Below are 25849 nucleotides of genomic sequence, written 5' to 3' on the forward strand. Positions count from 1 at the left end.
GCGGGCGTCACCGCCGCTCCACCGGCCGATCCGGGCTCTGCGGTTGACGCCGCGGCGGCGGCCAATCCGCTGTGGCGTCGGGACGGGCCTGGCACCGCCCCCCGGCGGCTCCCCACAGGGACGGGCCGGAGGGGCCGCTGCCGCCGCGGCTGCTTGGCCTGAGTCAGCGCCCCCTCCCCCGCCGAAGATGAACATCATGGACTTCAATGTGAAGAAGCTGGCTGCCGACGCGGGCACTTTCTTGAGCCGCGCCGTGCAGGTATGCCCTGGTGGCCCGCCCGCCCCTGCGGGGGCCTCGCTGGGACTGCGCTTAGCTGCCGCGGCCCCAGCTGGGGGAGGTGGGTGAGGCCGCGGGTTGGCTCCGCGGGGCTGCCGCTGGGCCCGGGCCGGCGCGGGGTGTTGGCCGGGGCGCTCGGCTCCGCCCCGGGCCGGGGGAGCGGCGGCCGGGAGGGGTCAGGCTGGCTGCTGCGCCCGCCGCGGGCTTCCAGCTCTGAGGGAGCGCCAGGCCCGGCCGCGCTGGCGAGGGGTGAACCCCGACCTGCGTGCCGAGCAGGCAGCGATGAGCTGCTGTGAGGCGCCTCCTTGTCGAGCTAGCTCCTTCCCCCGCGGGTCCCCTGCTAGCCCTGGGCTTGGCAGGACCCGGGGATTTCGTCCAGGCTGGTTGCAAAACAGCTGGCCTCGGGGGGCTGGCGGGGGAGGCTGAGGCGGCCCAAGGTCAGGACAGGCAAAGAGGGGAGAAGGCGCCGGGGCTGGGCGCGACGAGCTGAGCAGGCATCAGCTGCAAGGAGATACGGTCGGACTTTGTGCGTAGAAAGGACAAAGGTGTGTCTCGCCTGAAATAAGCTGGTGTTTTTACTGGCTGCTAAAAATGTATCCTGCTGCCTGATCGGTAAATTTCGAGCTGTGATGTGACACGTGAGAAGTGTCTGTCTGCTTAGGCTTTTTGGCTTTGTTTGAGTTTTAGTATCGTTTTTAAGCTTGTTTGATAGCCCATTGTTTCTGAATCGGCCTTCCCCTTTCTTCACGCTAAGGGCACTGTAATTGGCTTTTGTTCCTTAGCTGTTGTCCTGAGTCGTAATCCCCTTTCTTTATATAATCAAACCTGACCAGATTTCCTGTCGGGAGGTGGACATCCAAACAGTGCATAGTAATCCACTTTGGTTTCTCATGAGTTCCCGCTGGGTCACAGTCAGGTTTGGAACGTAATTACAGTTGTTATCTGGTCTGATGTAGTGCCCTAAATCTCAATATTCAAGCAGAACTAATGATCAGCAGCACAGCAAAGCTCTGAAAATGCAAACTCATCAGAAAACAATTCGTTTGTTTGAACAACAGAAAACGTTCAAATTTAAATGAACTTAAAAGCAGTCCTTGTGGCTTCTCTTGTGACTTCTTTTTGTCATGGAGGTCTCTCCATGCTTTTTTTTTTTTTTTTTTTTCCCTTGGCTTCTTCCAGGTCTACATGTTTCCCAGACCTTCTCTTCCTTTCCAGCCTCCACCCCTTTCCCTTTTCTTGCTGGACAAGGGAAAAAGGGAGATGCAGTTCACCCTTTATTGTAAGATCCTGGGGTGGAACCATGTGATTTTGTCTCTCTTTATCTTGACTTTTTACATTTAAATCAGCTTATTGCATTAAATCTAATGTAGGTTTTTGCAGTCTATCATGATTTAAAGGTGCTGTGAACTGTGGTTTACTCCAGTATGCTCTGTCTACATTGTTGGCTTGCATCTGAGTAGCTACATTAATTATCTGCTTAACCTAAACTAAAATTCAGTGGAAATGTGGAAGTAGTAATTTTGCTCTACCAGCTACCCCTTTCCCCTAAAACGAGAAGTTTAATGAGCCATTGAGGGGGAGGAGCAAATCCCTAACATGTTCTTCTGATCTGAGTAACTCATATTCTGTGTGCTACTGTTGCTTCCCCTGTTGTTTTTTTTTTAAGTTACTGTGTAAGGCTTAGAGATAATATTAAGGGGTTATTATTTTGTGGATTTCTTTTAATATCAGCTGGGTGTAGATTTTGCATTCTCCAGTAAAAATAACAGTTCTGTATATTGAGTTAAACTCTTATGTTCAGGCATTGTTGGATGATGTGGTATGACCTGATGCTAATTGCTTTTGGATATTAAAAACAAACAAAAAACCAACCCAAACCCTAAGAAACAGTTCAGCAGCATAAAATGGTATGTAGGAAAACTACTTGAAATTTCCATTTCAACTACACTTCAGCTCTTTTACAAGATAGTGAACATCTTGTTAGCGTTTCAAAGGCATATGAGACTTTCCTGTTATAAGGGGATTGGGGCTGTTTTACCCAAAACCACCTGATGTTCGTGTTCCAGAAAACCTGTTCCTTCTGTGGATGACATTATACTATATTCAGACTGCCATATTCTAGTTAGTAATGTACAGAAAAATCAAGCCTATTGGCCATCTTCATTCAAAACCTACCTTTCCTTCTGACAGGCAGAAAATGTTTTGAAGGAGTCCTTCTCAGTCAGTCTTGCAGTAGTTGCAATTTGTGGAACAAAGTAGCGAATGGTTATAGTTAGTGGTGTTTGAGGTGAAATAAATAATGCCATAGAGTGTAGTAATAGGAATGTGAGTCCTTCCTCTTGCCAGGCTCTGTAATCCACAAGCTGCCTGTGTAGCAGTTGGGAATGAGCTGGGCCTTTACTCTTTGGTAGCAGAAACACTTTTATTGTATGTGACTTCTACCTGAAGTTAGAGGCTTATCTTAACATAATTTTGCAGTGTAGACTTGACATGTCTATTGGACTGTGATAACCCAGTTGGATCCAGGATGGATCAGATGGCTTACCGATATGATTTGTTCCAGCAAATGCTTATATTAAATATCTCTGTATGACATGTATTGAGCTTTAATAAAAAGGAAAGCAAAACTTTTGGAGCTCTAATAAAAGTAGAAAATCATTAGTATCTGCCTATCTTGGAACAGTTTTTCTAAGCAGAAGAAAAATTCTTGATTCATAGCACCACCTTCCTCGTTTTGTTCTTATCCTTAAGGGACAGAGTAGTGTCTGAAAAAAGGATGTAAACCAGAAAGACCAGTTCAAATTTAGAGTTTCAGGGTGACCAAGATGGGAAATCAGAGTGGCAGCGTTGTTGCATTACATCGATGCTGGAAACCATGCTTCTGTCAAACTACTATTTACCATGCTGCTCAGTATTGCTAAAATTAAGTTTTTCCTTTAAGTGTGTATGTGAAATCTAACATTGCGATCTTCACTAAGCAATTTCCACGCTGCTGAGATTTCTGGAAATATTAATGGGAAAGCCTATTTTATAAACAAATACTCTTTGTAATTGCTAAAAAAATAATTTCAAAACCATTAATACTGTATTGCAATGAATCTGTACAAAGTTTTTGAGAACTTAGAGTACTTGACATCTTTTTAAAGAACCTTTTAACAGTAGTAGTAATACATCCAGAAATAAATTTCATTCTTCCCTATACCGCAGCTGAACTTTCTCATGAAGGCAGTTTGCTTTTATGTAGAACTGCGAATGCCACAGCATTTATCAAGACTTTAGATGTGCATGCTATCAAAGTTGGTTTTATTCTACATGTGAGGGAAATTAAAACAAACTTGGATGATACAATTCACTTGTATTCTTGTTTCTTACTGCAAGTTTAAATATCCCACCAAATAATTTGTTAAGAGTGAAGTTTGATGGTCAAAAATGCTTCCAGTCCTATTATGGTCTTAATTGGCAAGCTTGTTAGGGATTTAATAGTAAGCCAGGTTCTTCTGAAAAAGCCTGACTTTGAACAGGCTGTCGAGTGATGAGATCATCATCGTCATGAGGAACCACTGCTTTGAAGAGAGGCAGGCAAAACCCTCAGTTCCGGTTTTGCTTGGTTCCCTGATGTGAAACGCATGGCTTCCCCCTCTCCCAGAGAACTGGGATTGAAGTACAAACTGCTTGTGGATTAATGAGGGTTGGCATGAATTTAATATCAAGTGAAATGAATTGTCTGCTGGATTTATTTAGCTAAATGGAGTTACATTGTATTTCATTGTCACTGAAAACACAGCTTGGAAGAGAACAGCAGAGCTCATCTTACTGTTTCTGTAAGACATAACAGGACTCTTTATATCTACACAGTTCATCAAACATTGATTTGTCATATTCTAAAAAGCAAAACACCCCCCATCCCCAAAAACATATATTCCATAACTTCCCAGGAAGTCTATTTTAGCTTTTAATTCTTGTCTTTAGAAGCTTTCTCTAATGTCTACTTCTAATTTAAGTCTTCACGCTGAAGTTTAAACTCGCTACTTTTTGTCCTGTTTGCTGTGGACAGGACAACATTTTTTATAAAACACATTAAAGATGGCTGTGATGAGAATCTGTTGTGTCTTCAGGTTTTACTGTGGGAGAAGGGACAAACTTAATTACAAAATATACAAGATTACTTTAATCTTTTAATTGCCTTTGTTACCTCTGGACTCTGTTTCCTTTTGGCTTGTGTTTCAAGGAACACTATACAAAATTGAACAAAATGCTTCAAGTGAGAACTCTCAGTACCAAGTACAGCAGAGTATTTCTTCATACTGTTGTAAATTACCTTCCTTGTCTTGGTTTGATTAACACCCTCCCGCCTTTTTCCTGATAGTAAGGGTGTGTTGCTGAATTTAACAACTTTCAAATTTATCTTTAGATTTTTATTGATGACTGGATAACAGTTGTATCTTTGAAAATATGGTCTGCAACTGATATGAGTGAATAGTTACTGTCTTAAACTTGTCCTGGGAAATTATTTCCGTGAACTAACAGTATTTTCAACCTGTCTAACTCATAGTTCACGGAAGAAAAGCTTGGTCAAGCAGAGAAGACTGAACTGGATGCTCACCTGGAGAACCTTCTCAGCAAAGCAGAATGCACTAAATTGTGGACAGAAAAAATAATGAAACAAACAGAAGTATTATTGCAGCCAAATCCAAGTAAGGAGCCCTTCAAGTTTTTGTTTGCAACTTTTGAATTAATAGATTTGCCAATGTAAATGTTTACTGCAACAGGTATTGCATAAGTTATGACTAAATATAGCAGGCTTAAAATTTGAAGGCTGGAGTTAGGGAAAGCACGTTTTTAAGAGCTACTCAGAATCAGAGACACTGTACCAATTGCTGGTACTTCTTTAACCTTTCACAAGTGAAAAGCTTTAGACAGAGCTTTAAACTGTAGCGTTGGTTCCGCATTCTTGTCAGTCTCAGGTTGACTGGTTTTTGAGTTGTTTTCTGTTTAATTCAATTTCCCACTCTAATTCCAGAAATCTTAGGTAGCTGTAAGAACTCTGAAGTTCTTCATGGAGTAGATGCAGTGGCTAAAGAAATTTCATTACTATTTCATTACTTTAAAATGTCTGCACGATACAGTTCAGCTTGAAGCAGGCAAGATGAACTGAAATGCCTCTTTAACAATTCCTTTACTAAAGAATGATTTTCTCCAGATGCCGAGTCTTTATCATTTGCCAGCATTTTATACAACATACTTAGGCAATACAATAAAGTTTCAAATATGTTTTCATCCACTGGTAACAATAACAGAAAAAACATAGGTAGAAGAAATGTAGTTTTCTGGTGTGTTAATTTTATTTGTTTCTGAAATTGTTGCTGTCAGTAGTAATGTTCAGGATACCAGTGTCAGGCTCACATCCTACTGTTATCTGTGCCATTTGTGGCAGTTGTACTAGAGTTGGCAGCTGTAGGAATTTGCTTAGTGTGTAGATCTAGATTTCAAGTCAAGACCTGGTTGCTAGCCACTGGGTGAACTACTACTACCAATAAAATATCTAAAGCTCCTTTAGGTTCACTCAAATGATAAAATTAAAATACTGCTAATACCTCTGCACTGAAGACATAGTTACTCTCATTGTAGTGACATACTGAGTTAGGATTCATTAGTACAGGTAGATCATACACTGATAGCGAAATAGAGAAATTCTTTATAATGCTGATCTTTGAAGTATTATTTCAGAAGTCTGTTGCATTCTTTAGTTGCATAAAAGCAGGATTTAAAAAACAAACATAAAAACCAAAATAACTAATCCCGTAGGAAGGATGCAATAGAACTTACAGAATATTCCAGCTCAAATTTCTACTTTTGTCTAGGCCAGAGGAAATACTTATCTTGTTCTTTTAGTTCAGCACTTGCAATACGTAATAACTTTTTCAGAAACTTGTAATTGTAGAATATTGAGTCACTAACTGCGGGCTGGTAGAACTGTGTGAGGAGGATTCAGTAGAGAAATAATATACGGTAGTATCTCAGTTACGCTGACCAGTCAATTTTCTGATGGCTAAAAATACTCTGTGTTAAGCAGTGGTCTTCGTCTGTGAATGTAACTTCAGCTGTTTGGCAGCCTACCTGGGAGGACTATCGCATCCTGTAGAGAGCTTCTTTTGGTTGTTAATGGAGCAACCCTGTCTGGGGGAGGAAAAATTGCTTTCAATCACATTTTTAACTGTACTGTTAAGTCAGACCCATGTAATAGTCCAGTAATTTTAGATTACTTTTCAGTTCTTTTGTCATTTAGTCAAAAACAAATATTGTGAATGGAGGAAAGAAAAAACAATGAATTTGGATCATTTTTGGTTCACCTTTGGTGCCAGGGAATGCACTGATACCCATGCTTGTCTGTGTCAAGTTAATTTTTGTGACCTTCGTGAGAAAGTAGTTGTTTAGTCCAGTGTTGACAAAAGTTGTCTAATTAACAGTATTATTTTTGGTTGCATCAAAGTCGCAGGTATGTTTGTTGGAGACCTTCTTTGTGGTTGTCTGTACTATTGCAGACTGAGATGAGTTCATACTGACTGCATAAATAGAGGAAGTTATAAAGCCAAAACGATTGGTCAGAGAAATTGGGTGTTGTATCTGAGGAGTTTGTTATTGTAATTAACATTATTCCTGTTGATGTCTGTGAGGCTTTTTCATCTAAGAACCATGCTGTGGCTTAATATTATGGTAGATGGATATTAGTGATCATATAGTCACAACAAGTTGTTTTTTTGATAATTTAGTTGCTCAAACTAAGGAAAGATGGGGAATACAAAATGAAACACTTTCTAATGTCTTCAGTGGTTTGTTTCAGAGCATTTCAAGGAAGCAGGAGGAGTGGGAAAGAGGATGTATTTTCTGGGGCTACCAAACTTTTGGAATGTCTTAATTGGGAACGTACAGTAGTTGTTGAATTTAATTCCTACACTGCTAATTCTAGTGAACAATTTTCACAATTTTTTCCTGGAGGGGGAAAAAAGACTGGTTTTGTTAAGGATAAGTGTTCTGTTATGCTCTTACAATGAAGACTTCTGGACAAAATCTTGAAAAACTGTATACATATGATGATAGGAGGGAGAGGGAAAGTATAATTTTTCACTTTCACAGGTGGTTCTAAGAAACACTTGAACATAGCATGACAAAAATCGAATATAGTAAGTTACTAAGAACAGCATCTTCAACTTAATATTGCTCACTTAATGTTGAGTTTAATATCTAGATTTTGAAATTCTTTTTTCTTTTTCCTTTTCATAATTTTTTTTTAGTGTTTCTATTTCTAACTTGTGTTTTGAATGGCAGTAATTATTTCAAATAAACATTTTTTTAGATGCCAGAATAGAAGAATTTGTCTATGAGAAGCTGGACCGCAAAGCACCAAGTCGCATGAATAATCCAGAGTTACTAGGCCAGTATATGATTGATGCTGGGAATGAATTTGGCCCAGGAACAGCCTATGGTAAGTAGAAGCAAAAAACATCTTGTGTTGTAGAAATGAAGGGGGCAGCGGGGAGGGAATGTACAGGTCTGGTTTTTCTTAACAGTGTAAAATAATACTTCTTGTCGTCTTCTAGATAAAAAAATTCTGTTCTTTGTATCAGTTTGAAATGGCTTGATGTATAAATTTGAGCATTGGGAGATCAATAATGCAGTTTTTATCCAAATCTAGAAACAGAATCTGCTGTTGGAATGATAACTGTCTTTGTGGATGGGTAATTTTCTTACCAGAACCAATAATTTTGGAATTTGGTTTCCTCATTAAAGGAACACATTTACGCATCTGACATCATTTATGCATTTTATTTGTGGTGTGGAGTGAAAATGTTATCCAAAATTAACTTCTTTGGTAAGAAGCCTCTCTAACTTTACAGTATTCCTGCTTTTTCTTTAAAACATATTTGCTAAAGATGAGAGTGTAGAACATAATCTAAGTTTTCTTCCTTCTCCAGCAAATTTATATACTTATGACAGGAGGGTTGGAGGTGTTCTATCTAGTATTTTTACACTGGCGTTCATTATAAAGTCTAATTCTAGTGTTCTCTACAACTCTTAAAGTTGCTGATAACAGATTTAGCTGTTAAATTAACTTAACCAACTGAAATGCATAGGTGTCTGTATATGTAATATAGTCTGCAATCGAAGTCTAAGAGTTAGCTCTCTTTAGTTCCTTTCCTCATAATTGCAGTGGGAGAGAAAACTTTTGTTCTGGAAAGAATGAGTTCTTTATATCTGGAAGTGATGGGGTTCCTTTTCAAAAGAAGGAAAGTGCACTTTTTTATAGAAGATTTATGGATACAAAATCAGTAACAGCAGGCTTCATTCCTCTTACTTTCACATGGTTTTATGTTGTTATCTGTGGTCTTATTGCTGATCATCAGCCTCCAATCTTGCTTTTTAACATCAGATAGAATTGTACTTATAGGCACACTGTCCCTTAACTTGCAGAATTTTTAGAATTCAGGCAAGTAACATAAACTATTAGCATAAAGATAGATACACTGTTAGCTTTCATGTGGTGTCACAAAATACTCCATTCTCTGAAAACTTAATGTCTTTTCTAACTCAGCCATGTCAGTCTGTTGAAACATAACTGTGTTCTTGATACGTTAACTTCAGTTTCAACTAACTCGCAACTAAATTCCCAAGTATTGGTCAGTTAATGTACAAACGTGTATTTAGAAATTGGAGTTGATGAAGGTGAGGAAAAGCACGTTATTTTCCAGTAGTAAAATGGGCTTTTTCCTTGCTACCATCTACTCCTGACTTAAGCAAAAATCTAGTATAAGGGAAGGAGGTTATTGGATTAAAATAAGTAGGTACAATACCCACTTCCAAAATAGGTGTTCACAATGGCATTGCTGTAGTTAGTGTCACTGCTACAATGCTGTATCTATTATCATTGAAATCTTGCCCTGACCTGTGATTGTTTTATTAATAAAAATGGTTTGGTTTGGTGTGTGGGTTTGGTTTGGGTAGTTGGGTTTTTTTGCAAGGATGGTGTGTGTGTGGAGGGTTTTGTTTGGGGTTTTTGGGGGTTTGTTTTGTTGTAGCTGATTCAGATTTCTTTTGAAAGCCCTTGTGATGGCTTTGTATTATCTTCCAAACTGCTGGCCTAAACTTTCCTGCCTGTAGAAACTTGTCATGTTACCCATCTGCCTGAATCACTATGAAACATTTTTTTCCTTTGCAGGAAATGCACTCATTAAATGTGGAGAAACACAAAAGCGAATTGGGACAGCAGACAGAGAACTAATTCAAACTTCTGCTATAAACTTTCTCACTCCACTAAGAAACTTTATTGAAGGAGACTACAAAACTATTACTGTAAGTTGAATTGTGCATCCTTTAGCATTTCACAACAATTGTAACTGTTAATCTTGAAAAATTAAATAGTAGATGTACATTATTGCTTTCCTCAAACTAATGTAGAGAAAGTCAGGTAGAATTTGTGCCTTTGGTGTATTTTTCTTTGTTTTGACCAGGTAAAATGATAACAATTCTGAAAACTTGTTTTCTGTAACTAATGTTCTATTGAAAGTATGTACCTTGAGTATAAAATGTGTGAGAATAATTACGATGTAATTCTGCCTCTTTGTTCAACTGAAGAACCTTTTTGTATGTGATACTACATTAAAAAAAATTCCAAGTAGATAGGATTTTGCTTTTGAGTATGTGTACCTATTCTCATGAACTAACCTAACTTGCTTTCAGAAAGAACGTAAACTATTACAAAATAAAAGACTAGATTTGGATGCAGCAAAAACCAGACTGAAGAAGGCAAAAGTTGCAGAAGCTCGAGCTGCAGTAAGTAGATTTTTTTTTTTTTTAAATTTGTCCATAATTTTCCAACTTAAATATTTAGAAACTCAACCGCTTGGTTGTTTCCTGTCCTAGCTTCTTACCCTCACTATTTTTCTGGATACTTTGTAAGAAATGCCTCAGTGGAACACAAGGAAACAAAAGCAAATTGCTGATCAGGGTGTTAGTCTTCTACTTTTAGATAGCCCATCAAGTTGAACTTACTTGGCCCAAGTAAGTATTTTCCCTTTGTTCTATACTTGATGAGCCTATACTGCCAAAAATGACTTGCTATAGTCTGCCAAGGTGGTTGTAAATACAAATTGTTCAGAGGTCAAGTTTTGGCATTTGAATCTCTACAAGTGTTGAAGCAAGTGTATGATTACTTCCAACTGATGAACCTATCTGGGCTTAACTTCTTTATATCAAAAATAGTCATAGTTTACTCTTTCCATATTGTTTACTACTTCACATCACCAAACAAGGCATGACTCTTAAACTCACATTTCATAACCATTCTTAAGAAATACTTGTTCAAGGAAATTAAAGTTACTCTAAACTAAAAAGCTTTTGTTTTTTAAACTCTTAAAATGCCTCTGAATGGAGGAATAGATAACTAAATAGATGGTATTTCAGCAAGGTATGCTTACAGTATTTTCATAGCTATCTTTTGACTCCATTCCTAAAAGTGCTGCAGTTAATGATGGATAGTGATTTTTTCCCATACAGGTTAATGCAGTAGGGTTCATGCACACAGACGCTGCAGGAATACAGACAATTTAAACACACAGGGACAGTGTACGTGATGAAGAGGCAGAAGCGTGACTGTCAGACTTTGCTGGCTTTTCCGTATGGATCGCTGTCCTGAAAGATATCAGAATCATCATCTCTGAGCTTCGTAGATGAAGCACCTCGCATCTTTATGATGGTGATCCTTTAAAAAAAACCACAATGTCACGTCTACCTGAGCTATCGACCTGACAGTTCTGCTTCTGTGTCTCAATCCTCCATGTCATGCACACTGTTCCCCTGTATATTTAAATTGTCTCTGTTTAAGTCCATGCATGCATTTCCCCTTCTATTATGTAAATTTTATGCAAAAAAGTTACTTCTGTACTTGTCAAGCTTTCTTAATTTGTAAGACTAACGATGGAGAGCAGAGCAGGGTTCTAGTCAGATAGTAGTGGAATTTGGAAGCAATGGATAGTAAACTATTCCTTTGCTTGGATTTGTTCAGAGTTAAGATTAAAAATAAAAAGAAAAAAGTATTTTGGTTATTAACGTCTTTATGCCTTGGTAGCACGTATATACCTTACTTCTTAAAGCAAAAGAAAGAACATAAGGAAATTGTTCCCCATGAGCTTAGTTTTAAAAGGAAGGCTCTATACATAAGTTTTAGTTCCATCAACAGTGTAATCATCCAGAGCTTGGTGCTTGGACAAAATTATTGCTAGTTGCTGCTGCTACTACTTGACCAGTTTTAAATATTAATATAGCAAGTAATTCACAGTTTTATTCACAAATAATTTAGTGCTGGTAGAGCATGAAAATCTAGGCTTCTTACTTCACTACCTTGCCAATACTTCAATTTTAATTAAATTTTAACAGCAGTGTGCATGTTTAAGAAGTGTTGGATTGTAGAATTCCCAGAAAAGTGAAAAAATTACATCTCTGCCTTGTCCTCTGCAATATAGAAATGAGGACTAACCTGGATATAGGTGTGGTGCAAATGGTTCATCTTCCACTGGCTCACTTATTTATGAAGATATCTGACCCAACAGTGCTGAACTGATAGGTTAGCAAAGTGTATTGAGTTATGATGCAAACTTTTGTGTTTCACTACTGTCTTTGACAGGATAAAGTAATAAATTACATCTGCATTTGATTATTTTTTCCCTGTTTATAAAGATATTTAATATTTGATGAAATTACATTCTCCCATGCTTGCCATACAACTGAAGTAGCATAGATCAGTATTTAAAATAGAAATCTCAACAGGTTTATTTATCTATATTCAGTTCATAGTCTTGCTTAGGTTAAGCTTGCAGTGTTTTGTGCCAATAATCTGTTCACCTGCTATATTCAGTGTTGTAACTTGCTTTTGTCTTCTATCTATGCACTTAAGCAACTAAACACCTCTCAGCCTGAAGAGAATAACATTATGGTAAATGTCTCTTACGTGCTCAACTTGCTGCATGTAAAATGGCTAAAGGTTTGTTGGCCTCCTGTGTTCATTCATTTTCCTATCAAATGTTTCCTCTTGCTATCCAGGTCATTTGGTCTTGTTTCAGATGTTTTCCATTCCAAACTAGATTGGTATAGTGTACTAAATACACTTACGTCAGTACAGCATTAGATGTTGTTTTTATCAGAAATATTTCTGATAATCTGAAGTATACATTATTATATTCTAATTTCTATGAGTTAATGCAAACTTAGCATGCAAATGAGTTGATTTTTTTAATCACTTCTGCAATTAATTTCATCTATTGGAGGGAAAGGAATTATTTCATTCTGCTGGTTTTTTTAATATGAGGAGTGAATTATGTGGAATAGCCAGGAATATGTAGAAATTATTCCCTTCAAACAATTTTATACAAATAGCTGAAGCTGAATAATGTCACATAAATTAATGGCCTAACTTAGAGTACAGTATATCCTAAACTTGTTGCAAAGACTCATTAATACAGCTGTTTTTAGCACCATAATTGAGAAAGTGGAAAAGGAAGAGGTTGGTTAATTATGTACAATGTAGACTATGCTGTTCAGCCTGCACTGGTTTGGGTCTTGGATCTGCACAGCATAGTGGGTCTCATCTCAATTAGTGTTGCAAATTTCTCAGTCGTGATCAGATAAAAGAGCAAATAAACTTGTTTGTTACAACTTGCTTCTGCAACCTTTATGCACATTTCTTCTTACCAAAGTCCCGATTGTGTCATCTTCTTACAACTGCAGAAAATGAAGGTTAAAGGAGAACTGCATTGCAAGAGGGAATTGGAACAGCAAGCTCAAGTAATTAACTTCTAGAGTAAATTCTTTGCAGTTCTATGATTTTGCTGTACTACTTGCTACTTTAATACTCAGTTTGAGATACCTCTGCGGCATTTTTAATTAAATTTAGGTTTCAATAAATATGCTTGTGAAATAGGAAATTGGTAATGGAATTAGCAAGAGAAATCATTCAGTTGTCTGTTTCAGTCTTTACTTAATGTGGTGTTGAAATGAGAATAGCTTTCCATAGTTTTCCAGTATTTTAATACATTAAGGTAACTTAAATTCCTCCGTAAGGTAATTTAGCTTGTCTGATTCATGTCACTTTCTAAGTAGTTATGTCTTATGTTGTAATAGCTTGTTTTAAATAGATTTGTGTAACATATAAGTTCTAGAAGTCATACACTCTTTAGTATCTAATTTATTTCACAGATGTAGTGCTATCCATACTCATTGTAGCTTCATTGTGTATGAAGGACTTTGTGCAACTTATAGCACTCCTCAAATACCTGTGAAGTTCTGAGGACAGGAAAGTAGCTAAAAGCCAAAGTATGGTTGCATCCTGTACTAAAGTACCACCAATGTCTAAGTTTGTATGTTTTTATTTTTCCCCCCCCTACTCTTAATGCTGACTAGATATGGGCTGAGGAAGTGACGAAAGTAAGTAAACAACTTAGAAATTGCAGAATTCTGAAGCCATGACTTGTGCTGGTCTAATGTAATAAAGGATATTGCATGTTGTTGATTTTGGTCTAATGCTGGCACCTGATGCATCTCATCAGAATACCCTGGTTCCCTCTAGGGCCTTTCAAACTCCAGTGGCGAAACAGCGCCTGGGGCTTGGTTTATAGTAAGCTGTTTCTGACTGTCTCTTAGTACCATGTGACAAGATAGAATAGAAAAAGAACTACAGGACTTGTCTCTCAAAATGTATGGTATGGCATCCTGTTAAAATTGACAGCTTAAGAATGAGCTTATTTGAAAATTTTCAGAAAGGTTGGGGTTTAGTATCTAAACTGTCCTGAAAAGCACTGATCTTCAACTTTTACCCAGAACATGGAACAGTAATTAAAATGCTGGTGTGCATGCAAGAAACTCTGAGAAAACTCTGTTTTGAAGGGATTGGTTGGTTTGTTTTTTTGGTGGGGTTTTTTTGTTGGGGGGGGGGGGGTGCCCGCGTTTGTTTTTTTGTTGTTTTTTTGTTTGTTTTGTTTTGGGTTTGTTTTGGTTTTGTTCTTCGCCTTTCTCCCCAGTGTCACTAGAGAATGCTGCACTTATCTTAAGCAACTGAAGTTAGGACATAGGCACATCTGAAAACTGTGCCTGGGCTAAAGGCTGTTTCGTAAATACAGCATTAGCCTTGGGGTGGGGGCTGCAGCCTTCTCTTGTCGTGCCAAGGGACAAACTTAGTGGAGCTATTGGAGTGTTAGGCAATAGTCACTCCCGTGCCACGAGAAGGGCTGTTCTTGGGCTCACTGGCTCTGACAAAGCAGTATTGGGAACAGGCTGTGAGAAGCTGTACTAACAGTTAAAAGGAAATGCCTTAGGGGATTTCTGTGGAGATGGGGAAATAAAAATTAAGGGTAGCAGTAGAAAGCATGGGTAGCTGGAGGGCAGGGACTTTGTAGTATGGTTTTTAAAGGGGAACTAGATAGGCAGCTGTGGGAGGTCTAGGGCATTGCTAGGAATATCCCAGAAGTTGGGATATGGACCTTTGGGTGAAATCTTGGGGGTTATGAGAGAAAATAAGTGAAGGCTTTTTCTATTCCAACTTTCTGTGAGTTATGGTGCAAACAGGGGCTTATATGTGTAGAGTGTAAGGCGAGAGTTTAGGAGGAAGGAGGAGTTTAGATTGAACTGTAAAAGGGGGGTTAGGTCAACTTTAATCCCGAAGTTTGAGAATTATTTTACTATTTAATTAAAATAACAATTTGGAAGCAGCAAACCTGTCTGCTGGAGTAGTTGGTACTATTTTGGGAAAAAGATGGCAGAGGAGCCGTACTACTGGAACGAAAACTAATCTTGAAGCTGTAAGACAATTACAAATAAAACTATTTACTTTTCAGAGATGACAACAAACAACTTCAGGGACAGTGAAATCTAACAGATTGTGTCTTGGAGAGAAAAAGAAAGAATACAAAGTACTTGACCATAGCATAAAGGAGATGAAAAGCTTTCAATCTTGTAATAAATTATGTAATTCAAAGTTCCTTCTTTTATTAAGCATATGAAAAAGAAACTACAACACATGGGTTCTGCCAAAGGAACAGTAATCCATCCAGGTTTCTAAAGCCCATCTGTCCTGTGTTTGAAAGTTGGAGGAAGAGATTCATAGATGTTTTCAATTTAAATCTAAGAAGCTTCCCAACAAGGATTTCAGATTGTCCAGTAATCTCTAGATCAATCACAGGGGTTTTTTGAGTTAGAACAAAAGATCTGCATGGTGTCAATGACAAACTTTCTTCAGTTTAACTACCCTTCTGAAATGTGGAATTAGAGGATATTAAATACTGTACTATAAAACACATGGGGTAGGTGCTGATGTTACACACTTTATAAACATACAGATTTTGTTAGGAGACTTCTGAGGTGTCTGCTGTAGTCAATGGAAAGAGCAGAGGCTTTTAGTGTGTGTTCAGCAGGTTGAGGTTAGGCTGGTTTTGAGCATCAAGAGGAGCTCCTGCCTGTCTTTGACTACAGAGGAGGCAAGGAGGCCCAGCTATACTGGATAGCATGAATATATCCGTTACCACTGTTTTACCAATAGCGCATCTTAACGAAACAACATTAGGAAGGTGATTTTATTTCCTGTGCTCTTACAATTGTGTGTTATCCCTTAGCTACAAGATTGCACAGTATTTCTGAGAGGTCATATATTCTCATGAAATTTGGCAAGATTATGAACTTCTGAATATTCATACTGAACGTGGAGAGCAAGTACCATTTTGAGGGATCTTCATGGGAGATACCCTGTGAGGTGTTCTAATTGTTCTAAAAACAAAATACGACTGCAGCTGGGGGTCACTGGAAAGTTTAGGCTTGTATTTTGAGCTCTTAATTCTGTTCAGAAACAAAGGCGATCAGGCCATAAGCTTTCCAGATTGAAAGTCAGCTGGTTTTCACCTTTACTGCAAGGTGTAGAATAGATACGCTCTCCTGCTGCTCTTCACCTAGCAGTACTGAAAATAGGGATGGGCAAAACAGATTAAACACATCATCACATAATTCAGTGTATGTAAATCTCTACAAACCCAGTACATCGGGCCTTTGTAAAGCAATGTATTTAAAGCCACTCTGTACTGGCTAGGTTAATATATGTTACCACATTACTCACTTCACCTTTTCTTATAAAAAGTGACTGATTTGCTAAAATATTGCTGAAACAAACAGAATTATTCTGATGGATATTTCCCCTTCTTGTATGTCCTATTCTCGCGTATTTACTTACCTGGCAGGAAGAAACACATTAGCAACTGCTGACTTCAGAGAAGCAAGAGACTAGACTATTTGTCTTCAGATAAATGGTTTACCTATGATTTTGCTGGGTTTTTTTTTTTTTTTTTTAAAGGAAATGAAGATGTTGCTAATACGGAAGGGAATGCTTTTCTTCCCATCTCAGCTATCAGATTTGCTCTTTTCCCCCTGTTTGTTCTTACATTTCTCTCAGGGACTGCCAGATAGATTTCACTGATAATAGTACAGATTTAATAGGAAAATTCCAAGCAAAGATTCTTGCCTCAACAAACTTTGAAAACCTAATTTTTTTGTAACTTGATACATACGCTGCTATCTCAGTTCTAGTAAGAAACACACAGTACTCAGTAGCTGCTTCCTCACTGTTTAATTAATGTGTAAGCCTTCCTAGCTGCAGTGACTTCAGATCAAAAACATTTCTTGGATAACTGCATCATTCTTCTGTGCTCATTTCTGAGATTAAGATCCTTCCATGCTATTTTTCATATTGATTAACATTAGTGGAATGCAAGAGCAGAATGTTTGCAAACACAAAATCCTTTTGAAACCAATGTTTTGTCAGTATCACCTTGTTGTTTCCTGCGAATATGTTTCCTTAATCTGTTTTGTTGAGAATAGTAACTGCTGCATCTTTGACTTAGTGCAGATTTTTGCCTTTGTGTTTGCTTTTAGAAAAAAGGTGCTATATGTATATAAGCATTGTGGCAAGGTAATCCAAATTCCAGGCTGAGGGGGTTCTGTCTTGGAACAGTAAATCTTGGATATTACAACACATTTTTATGTATTTGTGTGTTTTCAGTAGTGTCCTTTTTTTTTCCCCTCAAAAATACAGTCTAAAGAAATTTTGGCTTGTACTAGATGGAAGTCCTTTAAAACTGCTATAATGTTGTTAACTTATTTAAAAATTGCTGATAATGATATGTAACAAGGGATAAATGTAATTGGAATTATTCAAATATGAAACTTAAATCCAATTATTTTAATAGAAATTTTACTCTAATTGAAGTTAAAACATTTGCTGTAGTTTGGATTTACTTCTTTTTAAAGACACCTCAATTACAGGCTCCAGAAATAGTTGTAGTAGCTTGATGGCCAATATGAGATATTAATTCATGAAATATCCTGTTAAAACTTACCATCAAAGATCTATGTGTGGCTGATTGCCATGTAGTTACGTGACAAAAATAATGTGAGGTTTACCTTAAATTATTTGGTCAGAGCCCTGTTAATTTGAAGTATGGAAAAAAAACCACATTGTCCTTGGATGCTACTGCCGTGCTAGCAGAACCCCTGGTGCAGACGCTCTTATCTTATGCCAGTGAAGGCTTGGTTTGTTACTGGGAGAGGTGGGGTAATGTTGCTGGCAGACAAACGCCTTTCTTTTGCATGCATTGACTCTGTCCTAGGTGTCTGATGATAAAGGTGTTTGTTGTGTATACAGGGCCTCAGCATTTCTGAACCCAAAATGCAATTACTCTTTTTGCCTAGTAAAGATCTGCAAAGAAAACACATTTCAAACACTTAGGGCTGTGATTAATGCGTTTGTGTGAGTAGCTGTGAATAAAATGGAACTGTTGCAATCAGAAGGTCTAACAGAGTGCATTGTACAAATACCTAACGTGCATCCTTACTTTTAGTCTGAACAGGAAGTACGAATTACTCAAAGTGAATTTGACCGTCAAGCAGAAATTACCAGACTTCTGCTGGAAGGAATCAGCAGCACACATGTGAGTACCCAAAAGGGGTAGAGGGGGAAAGTCAAAATCAGGGCACTTTCTAAAAATAACTATAGTAAGCTACTTGGGAACTTTGGGCTATGAGGTTTCACTTCAGTGCATTAAAGCATCACACTGTGGGGTTGGTTTTTTTGAGTTCTAGTTCAGTATCCGCTGAATGTAACTTTAACCTTGAGAATGCAGGAGCTTTCATTTTTATCCTTTAAACTCAGCTTCCCATTCATCAGATCAACTGAATATTAAAACCACAAAAATCTGCTAAAATATTTTTTTTCTGTTGTGACAACAATATAGGTAAATGGCACAATGCTTGTACAGCACCTATTTTTTTTGTGCTCAAATATGATAATTTTTGTGACATTTTATCCCCTTAACCTTGTAAATCAAGGCACTATGCCCAAGTGGCACAAATCCCTGTGTGGCAATACTGGCGTTAGCACCTGATTAGGAGACCAGTCTTTCTAATGCAGCATAGTACTTTTACAGACTAAAAACTTGAATTCTTTGCTGTATTATAGGCACATCATCTTCGCTGTCTGAATGATTTTGTTGAAGCTCAGATGACCTATTATGCACAATGTTACCAATATATGTTGGACCTTCAGAAACAACTTGGAAGGTAGTAACACTGTAAAAACTTCAGAAAAAAACCAGTTTTTTCTAAGTGCTTATGAATAGTAGGAAAAGTTACACTGATGTAACAATGGTGAACACACAGGCGTGCTGGACTGAAAGGAACTATATCTGTTCTCAGGTAATTAATATGTAACAACCCCAGTGTAACTACTTCCCTTAGCCTACACACAGCACTAATATAATTTCAGGGTTGATTTACTGAGATTTTGTATATTTTGTAATTGAGGAAGGCGAGCCTATGGTAACCTCATTTAATGATGCAAAAAAGAATTTCTAGAGATTTACTTGTAATCATTCAGTTGTCTTTTGCTTCATGCTGCAAAACCACTATGCAATGTGGGAGAAGTTTTTGTACTGCCTATAAATTCCTGTTTGCTCAGGGCGCTACCTGATTTTAAGTGAAACTGCATTCTCCACTGTGAGTTGCCAGCATAGCTATTGTATCTAGGGAGAAATGTACTTTATAATATCTATAGTCAGTAATCCAAAGCACTCTCAGAGTAGTAAGCAAGTTTGTCTAGTTTTACTATTTTGAAGTAAGAGAAGAAACTGTCCAACATGACTTTGTGCTCGTAATCCTTTTGGGTTGGTGTTTTGGGGTTTTTTTTGGTTGGTGGTGACGTAAAGAGATTGACATGCTTACTTTTTGTAAAGTTTCCCTGTTGTAATTCTTCTTTACAAATCAGCCTTTCTTAGGGTTATACCAGAACATGTTATTTAGGTAAGCATATGCATTGAAAGATTGTCTGTACTTAGAAGTTTACTGTAGTGTCTGTTCTAACTAACTGTCTCTATAAAGTATCTCTGTTTATGTTTTTCATAACAAAGAAGCAAAAACAAAAGTGTTCTTGAGTCTTGTCCTTTTCCTGACTTGCAACTTCCTGTGGCATTTGATTTCCTTTCCTCAGTTTGTTTGAGTGGGTAGTTTAAAGACTTTATAAAAAAGTCTTTACAACTGTGATTTTTAAAAAAGGCTACATCTTTAAAGTTACATTCCATTGAAGGAAGTATTCCCTTATAAAATTGGGTAGCGCATAAATGCAAGTTGTAGAATTGAAGGCTTGAAAATAAACATTTACTGGATTAAGGACAAGTGCCTGTTAAATTAGAAATTAAGTGAAGTATATTTACAGAACTATTTTGAGAGGATGTTTTTAAAATCTGTACTCTTATCCTAGTATATTTACCAAACAGAAAGCTTTAAGTATAATACCTTTAACCTAAGGAAGAGCATACTTGTCTTTAAAATCTCTTGCTTTAGGATGTATAGCATGTCCCAGAACAGCTGTCTTTGTTTAAAATATATGTAAACTGCTACCAGGTATAAAAAAGTATGTTTGAAGAAAATACTGCCTTTAAGAAAACAGAAGGATGTCTCTTTATGTGGCTATGATCTGATTAGTATTTTTGATAAAATAGCTATGACTGCTAGAAGGCCAAAAGCATGGAAGCTTTGCAAAATCCTAAATGCCTCAAACAGCCAAATGAAGTTTCTCTGCCTATGTGGATTAAAATAGTGATGGTATTAAATCTTGGGTGTGTCTTTCCTTCCTTGTGCAAGGAAGTCCCACTGAACTGTAATGGAGAGCGCTGGGACAGGGTCTCAAGTTGCACTTCTTGCCTTGGAAGAGTTCCTCAGTTTATAGGCATATGGTGCATAGCACTTGCATTAAATAAACAGACGAGCAGGATGTGTGTAGTGTTCTTCCTGTGTTACATGTAGGCAGATATAGTACCAAATAAATAGCTCAGGCAGCTCAGCTAGATTTTGGGTGTATTTGCCAGTGCTCTGTTGTTTAACAAGGGATATATAGCGCTGAGCTATATGTGTTATTCTCGCACATCTAAGAATGACGTTGTGCCGTATTCTCATATGAAAGCCAAGAGCTCTGAGGGACTTACTTTTGTTTTGAGATCACTGGTGAACCAAAGGCGTTCGACCTCTAAGTGGGATAGTTTGTTGCTGGATCTCAGAGTAGAGGCATATTATGTTTTAGCTGGCTCAGAATTTAGGGCATAAACCCTAACGCGGTTCACATTGAGACTATTCAAGTTCCAAAGCTGATGTACTCTCCAGAGTCAGCTGTAGGGAAGGTTGGGGGAAAACTTGTGCTCCATTCTCTTTATATAAATAGACATGGTTTTATGGATGTTTCCCTTCAAGGCAGCATCAGCTGCTTATCCCTTTACTGCCTCTCCTTCCTGTGGGGCTGCTTAAAGAATCAAATCTCCCAGGTTAAAAGCAATCTCTCTTCTTTTTTTGTTTTAGTTCCCCAGAATGAACTAAACAAATCTATTTCAAATATCCTGGTACTCTGGCTGCTTTCTTTCTTGCTGATAACTGCTTTTGCTCTGAATTTTCTCAGCTTCCCTGACAACAAGCCTGAGCTTTGGCGGCATTATTTTTTTGAATTACCCATTACTAGTCCCCTACTTTACAATCCGTGAAACTCCTGCTACTCAAGTGTTCAGAAAAAATCCCAGACAACCTCTGTATAGCTGAAGCTTTCCAGTAACATGCCTATGTATGGCTTGGCAAAAAGAGTGAGCCTTAGTGCTTTACTGATTGACAGAGTGGTTACAAAGCTTTGGCTTTATTTTCCACTAGCTGTACAAACCAGTGACCCGTTGAACTGAGCAGAATGATTTACAAGTAATTGCTGTGTTAACAGAGAACAGGTTTAGCAGTATACTAAACAGTAGTTTAACAATATTGAGAAGCAGCTGATTGTCATTTAAAATTAAGTCTCTCTGCCACCTAATCAAGTAATAAACACATCATGAGGTGCAGCTGAGTTATCCCTACAAAAATGTGAGGTCTAGTTTTTCCTTCCTGTGTTCTGCTTGTTTGATTTGCTCAGGGAACATGGTGAACTGGTTTGAAAAACTAATCTGGCAAATGAAAACAACTATTTTTTTGAGTGGAGTTGCAGTCTCTTTTTGGTGAGTTGAACTAGCCTTTTATGATCAAATGAGTCAAGGTAAGACAGAGGGGCAAGCGGGACTTTCTCCTTTTGATGGTAGTAAACTGCTAACTAAACTCACAACAGTCCCCTGAGAGTCTATCCAAATTCTTGTATGCAATTCAGCTTAACTGTAAAGGGGCTAGTTCTGTCCTTCACAATATACTCCTGCTGTTTGCCCTCAGTCAGATGTAACAATTGCATGACTGCAAGGTGAACATGTTTAACAAGCTGCTGTGATGTAAAGATAGCAATCTTCTTGATAATTTTTATTAGATCAGATTGTTGAATCAACTCAAAAGCAACACATTGCTAGATCTGACTCAAATGACAGAGAATGAATGTTTGTGCAATAAAAGTTGAGCTGCCTTAATTCCACCTATGTTCATAGCCACAGAACCCAAAAATTAGTCACTATATTGGTAGATTTAGTTTTCACCTGCATCAGCTACCTAAATCAGCTCCTCTTATGAGTATATGAGCACCAATAATACTGCAGACATGGGTGTGGAAATATGCTGATCTTGATTTATGTGGTTAAAGTTGCCACTGAACTGCATTTTCAACAAGAACTTAACTGGGTAGCCTAGGTGAGAAGGGTTGAGATGAGACTGTTTTCTGACAGGTTCGTATACACCGTATGAATAGATCTTCACTATGTCAAAAGGGCAGAGAATGACTACATCAACTGCTAAATAAATAAGTTTAGTCTGCTGTGGAACTGCATCCCAGGATGTAGGGCAGTGTGACATGAAACAATCTCAGAGCTCATCATTGCCCGTGTGCTGTCCCATTCACTTACTAGAATATTATACGCTTTTTTTTACCTTTTTGAATTTTTTTCCAAGCAGGTTAATGAGTTGAATAGACTTCATGGAAGGGTCTGACAAGCACTACAGCTGGCACAGAACAAGCAGCAGCCTAGAAAGGAGGGGCTTAAGTTGATATGAGTTCATCTTTAGTGTCACAAATAGTTTTGTTTTACAGCATGCAGTTAGCTGAATCCATGAACTGATTTGGATACAGAAATGGTTGTGGAGGTTTTTTATTCTTTCAGAGGGAGGCTGTGCTTTTAACCTGCATTATATTTCCCTGATCTGGTTCACCAGCACAATCTTCTATGTAGCCACATAACTGAGGAATGAGCAGGAGGAGGTGGAAGCTACTTCCACTGGCAGAGCTGTCAAAAGAAATGTTTGTTAAAATAAGTTAAAAAATTAAGTTAAAATTAGTATTTTTTAACTTAATTAAAAAATTAAGTTAAAAAATAAGTTAAAATTAAGTCTGACTAACAGTGCTTTCCTGGTTTTGCACTTCCCCCCCCCCCTTCTTTAAGAGGCAATTATATTGATTTATACTACAGGTCAGGAAGAAGTATCTTTATTTAGGTTTATACAGATAACAGTGCTATTCTGTTACTGCTCTCTGTTGGTGTTTATTTTGTAGTTGATAAAAGCAAGAATGATAATTTAGGCATGGAGGCATGTATAACTCCCCATGTAGATCGGATTCACTCAGTCGTCTTTTTGGTTTTTGGTTTTTTTCTCCCACAGCTTTCCATCTACTTTCCTCTCTAACAATAATCAGTCTTCCTCAACTCCTGTGCAGAGTGTTTCTACTCCTGTAGTCTTGGCCTCAGCCTCTGCTTCATTGCCTTCAGTAACCAATTCAATAGTTACTTCAGGCATCAGGGAACTGAAGTCATCAAGTGGCAGCAGGAACGCTAGAGTTCTCTATGATTATGATGCTGCAAACAGCAGTGAATTATCACTACTTGCAGATGAGGTAAGAGTTTTCTATGTACCGTGATAATTTAAAAGTGCAATCAAAATGCTTGTGACTAGCTACATCAAGAAATCTGTGTAGTTGATTTTTTAGTTTTGATCTGTGTAGTTGATTTTTTGATTAAACCTCAGTAGTACTCTTAGAGCATTGTACCTATATACCCTAATAGTCTATAGTGAGAGTTAACATTTGTTGCACCATCTTAGCTTGCAAGAGCATTTGCTAGACAATCAAGATGCAATTCTGCTGTCGTCTTTTTACCACATCTTTAGCACGGTTATCAATACAATTAGTCTTTCAAACATTAAATATTGCAATTTGGGAAGAATATTAAAATACAGCCACTTCTTCTTTTGAATGGTGGTGGTGCTTGTGCTGTGTTTATTCCCGTTCCAATTCAATTGCACTCTTAAATCAGGTGGAGGTTTACAATGAAGCAGGGTGCTGAAACAGAATGCCACCTAGTAATGTAAACTGTAGCTTAATCCTGAACAAGGGCATCCACAAAAGAGTTTTTGGACTTTTTTGGCTTTTTCTTAAATGTGCATTACTCAAATTTTTCTATTTTACTTTTTTCTCTTCTAGACAGTGACTTAACAGAAAATCTTAGGCCACAGCTTCTAAGATGTAGCATATCCACACCATCTGTCTTTCTGTCATGCACTTGAAGATCCAACAAACTTTATTTTAGATTGTCTGTTAAAGTTGGTGGTGATACACAAGATTTATAGATAAAAAATAATAGAAAAAAACCAGTAGTGAATAGAATTTAATCAGTAAAAAGGAACTTTAAAATATGCTACTATACTTCTTTTCCATGGACCAGTGAAATAATTTTTATGAGCACTAGATTATGTTCCACAGATGCTCATATTAAATGCTGTTATTAACTTGGTTAATCTCAATTCTAAGACATTGGAAATCAGATGAAGGTAGACTGTATTTTTTTTCTGGGCAAGGAAAGGTTACAATAATGTGTTTTCTGTTTTTTTTAGGTGATAACAGTGTACAGTATCCCTGGCATGGATTCAGACTGGCTGATGGGTGAAAGGGGAAATCAGAAAGGCAAAGTGCCTATTACTTATTTAGAACTGCTAAACTAAATGGTTGGCCTGAATAAAGACTGTCAGTTATGGCAACAGCATATTTATATACAATTAACATTATGTAAGCAGGTTTAAGTGTCTTCCATGTTATTGTCTTGCGGGACAAATACCAGCCATTACAAACTGGCTTTTCTGCCAGCATGGTTGCATGGTAAATACTCTATTCAAACTTAATGTGTTTAAAGCTTTTACTTCATTTGCCAAGAACATGTTTCCTACAGATTTGTTTCTACTGAAGTTTTCACTAATACAAGCTTCTACTTTTGAGTAATCTAGATTGAAAGCAGGAGGTACTGTTTTCTACTGAAATTTTTCATTAATGGCAAAGCTTTTCTTCACATAAAATAAACTTATTGTGAACTGATGCAGGTGTAATGCATGTTATTTGAATAACCAAACATGAAACATAAACCTTAACAAAGTCCATGTGGTCTGTTCCCAACGCTTGTGGAGTACAAAGTACAACTGTGCTGAGGCATATACGGCTATCTGCTGAGGAACTTGTGCATTTAATCACCTTTTGAAAAAGGAAAATGGTTGGTTTTTCTTGTTGAAAATTTAAGGCAAATTGCTAGTACGTTGAGATTTTAAACTGCACTTAGGTGCATTGACACAAGCTAGTGAGATATGTTCTGACTTGTTTTTAATCTTGCCTTGTATTTTTTCCCTTTAATTGCTTTCCAGAAAAGAGGCTAATTCAGTTTGATTAGTAATTAAGATTCTTTCAACTGCAAATCAGCCTTTATGTTAAATTAAGCACTGCATTTTGCTAACCAAATATGCACTGTCTCTCTACATTTAAGTAGCTCTATAGATAAGCATACATTTGTTCAGATTATAGGTTTTAATGAAAATCTGCATTTGCAATTCTTATGCAACAGTTTATTGTTGTGTTCTAATTGGATTCAATTAGTGTTACGCTTTTTTGTTTTGCAAGAAGACCTCCTTTAAATATGTGGAAAGGAAAAAAAAGTTTTGAACCTAAAACCAGCTTTAACAAAGGTAGTATTATTTGTAAATAACAACTTTTTTCTAAACATTGCACTTCTTAATGTTTTA

At 37.6% G+C, this 25849-nt stretch overlaps 1 protein-coding gene across 3 annotated transcripts; it reads left to right on the plus strand.

Moving 5' to 3' along the window:
* Window positions 1-8: 8 nt before the first annotated feature.
* On the plus strand, window positions 9-25154 carry SH3GLB1 (SH3 domain containing GRB2 like, endophilin B1). Of its 3 annotated transcripts, none has more exons than XM_075759850.1 (10): window positions 9-259; window positions 4830-4971; window positions 7632-7760; window positions 9492-9625; window positions 10013-10105; window positions 13727-13750; window positions 18202-18291; window positions 18819-18919; window positions 23453-23684; window positions 24680-25154. In XM_075759850.1, the coding sequence occupies exons 1-10, from the start codon at window positions 188-190 to the stop codon at window positions 24785-24787; spliced, it is 1125 nt and encodes a 374-aa protein (XP_075615965.1). In that variant the 5' UTR covers window positions 9-187; the 3' UTR covers window positions 24788-25154. The 3 variants fall into 3 exon arrangements, with proteins under 3 accessions (XP_075615965.1, XP_075615966.1, XP_075615967.1); XM_075759852.1 differs by lacking the exon at window positions 9-259 and adding an exon at window positions 482-822; XM_075759851.1 differs by lacking the exon at window positions 13727-13750.
* The last annotated feature ends 695 nt before the right edge of the window (window positions 25155-25849 follow it).

The sequence above is a fragment of the Balearica regulorum genome, chromosome 8, assembly GCF_011004875.1.
Source record: "Balearica regulorum gibbericeps isolate bBalReg1 chromosome 8, bBalReg1.pri, whole genome shotgun sequence".
NCBI classification, from domain to species: Eukaryota; Metazoa; Chordata; class Aves; order Gruiformes; family Gruidae; genus Balearica; species Balearica regulorum.

What these genes read in the sequence shown, in the direction of transcription:
- SH3GLB1 (XM_075759850.1), top strand. Translation starts at nt 188, where the DNA reads ATGAACATCATGGACTTCAATGTGAAGAAGCTGGCTGCCGACGCGGGC. An exon ending in ATTATTGCAGCCAAATCCAA is followed by an intron (nt 4,972 to 7,631) that starts GTAAGGAGCCCT and finishes ACATTTTTTTAG; the next exon opens with ATGCCAGAATAGAAGAATTT. An exon ending in TATCACTACTTGCAGATGAG is followed by an intron (nt 23,685 to 24,679) that starts GTAAGAGTTTTC and finishes TGTTTTTTTTAG; the next exon opens with GTGATAACAGTGTACAGTAT.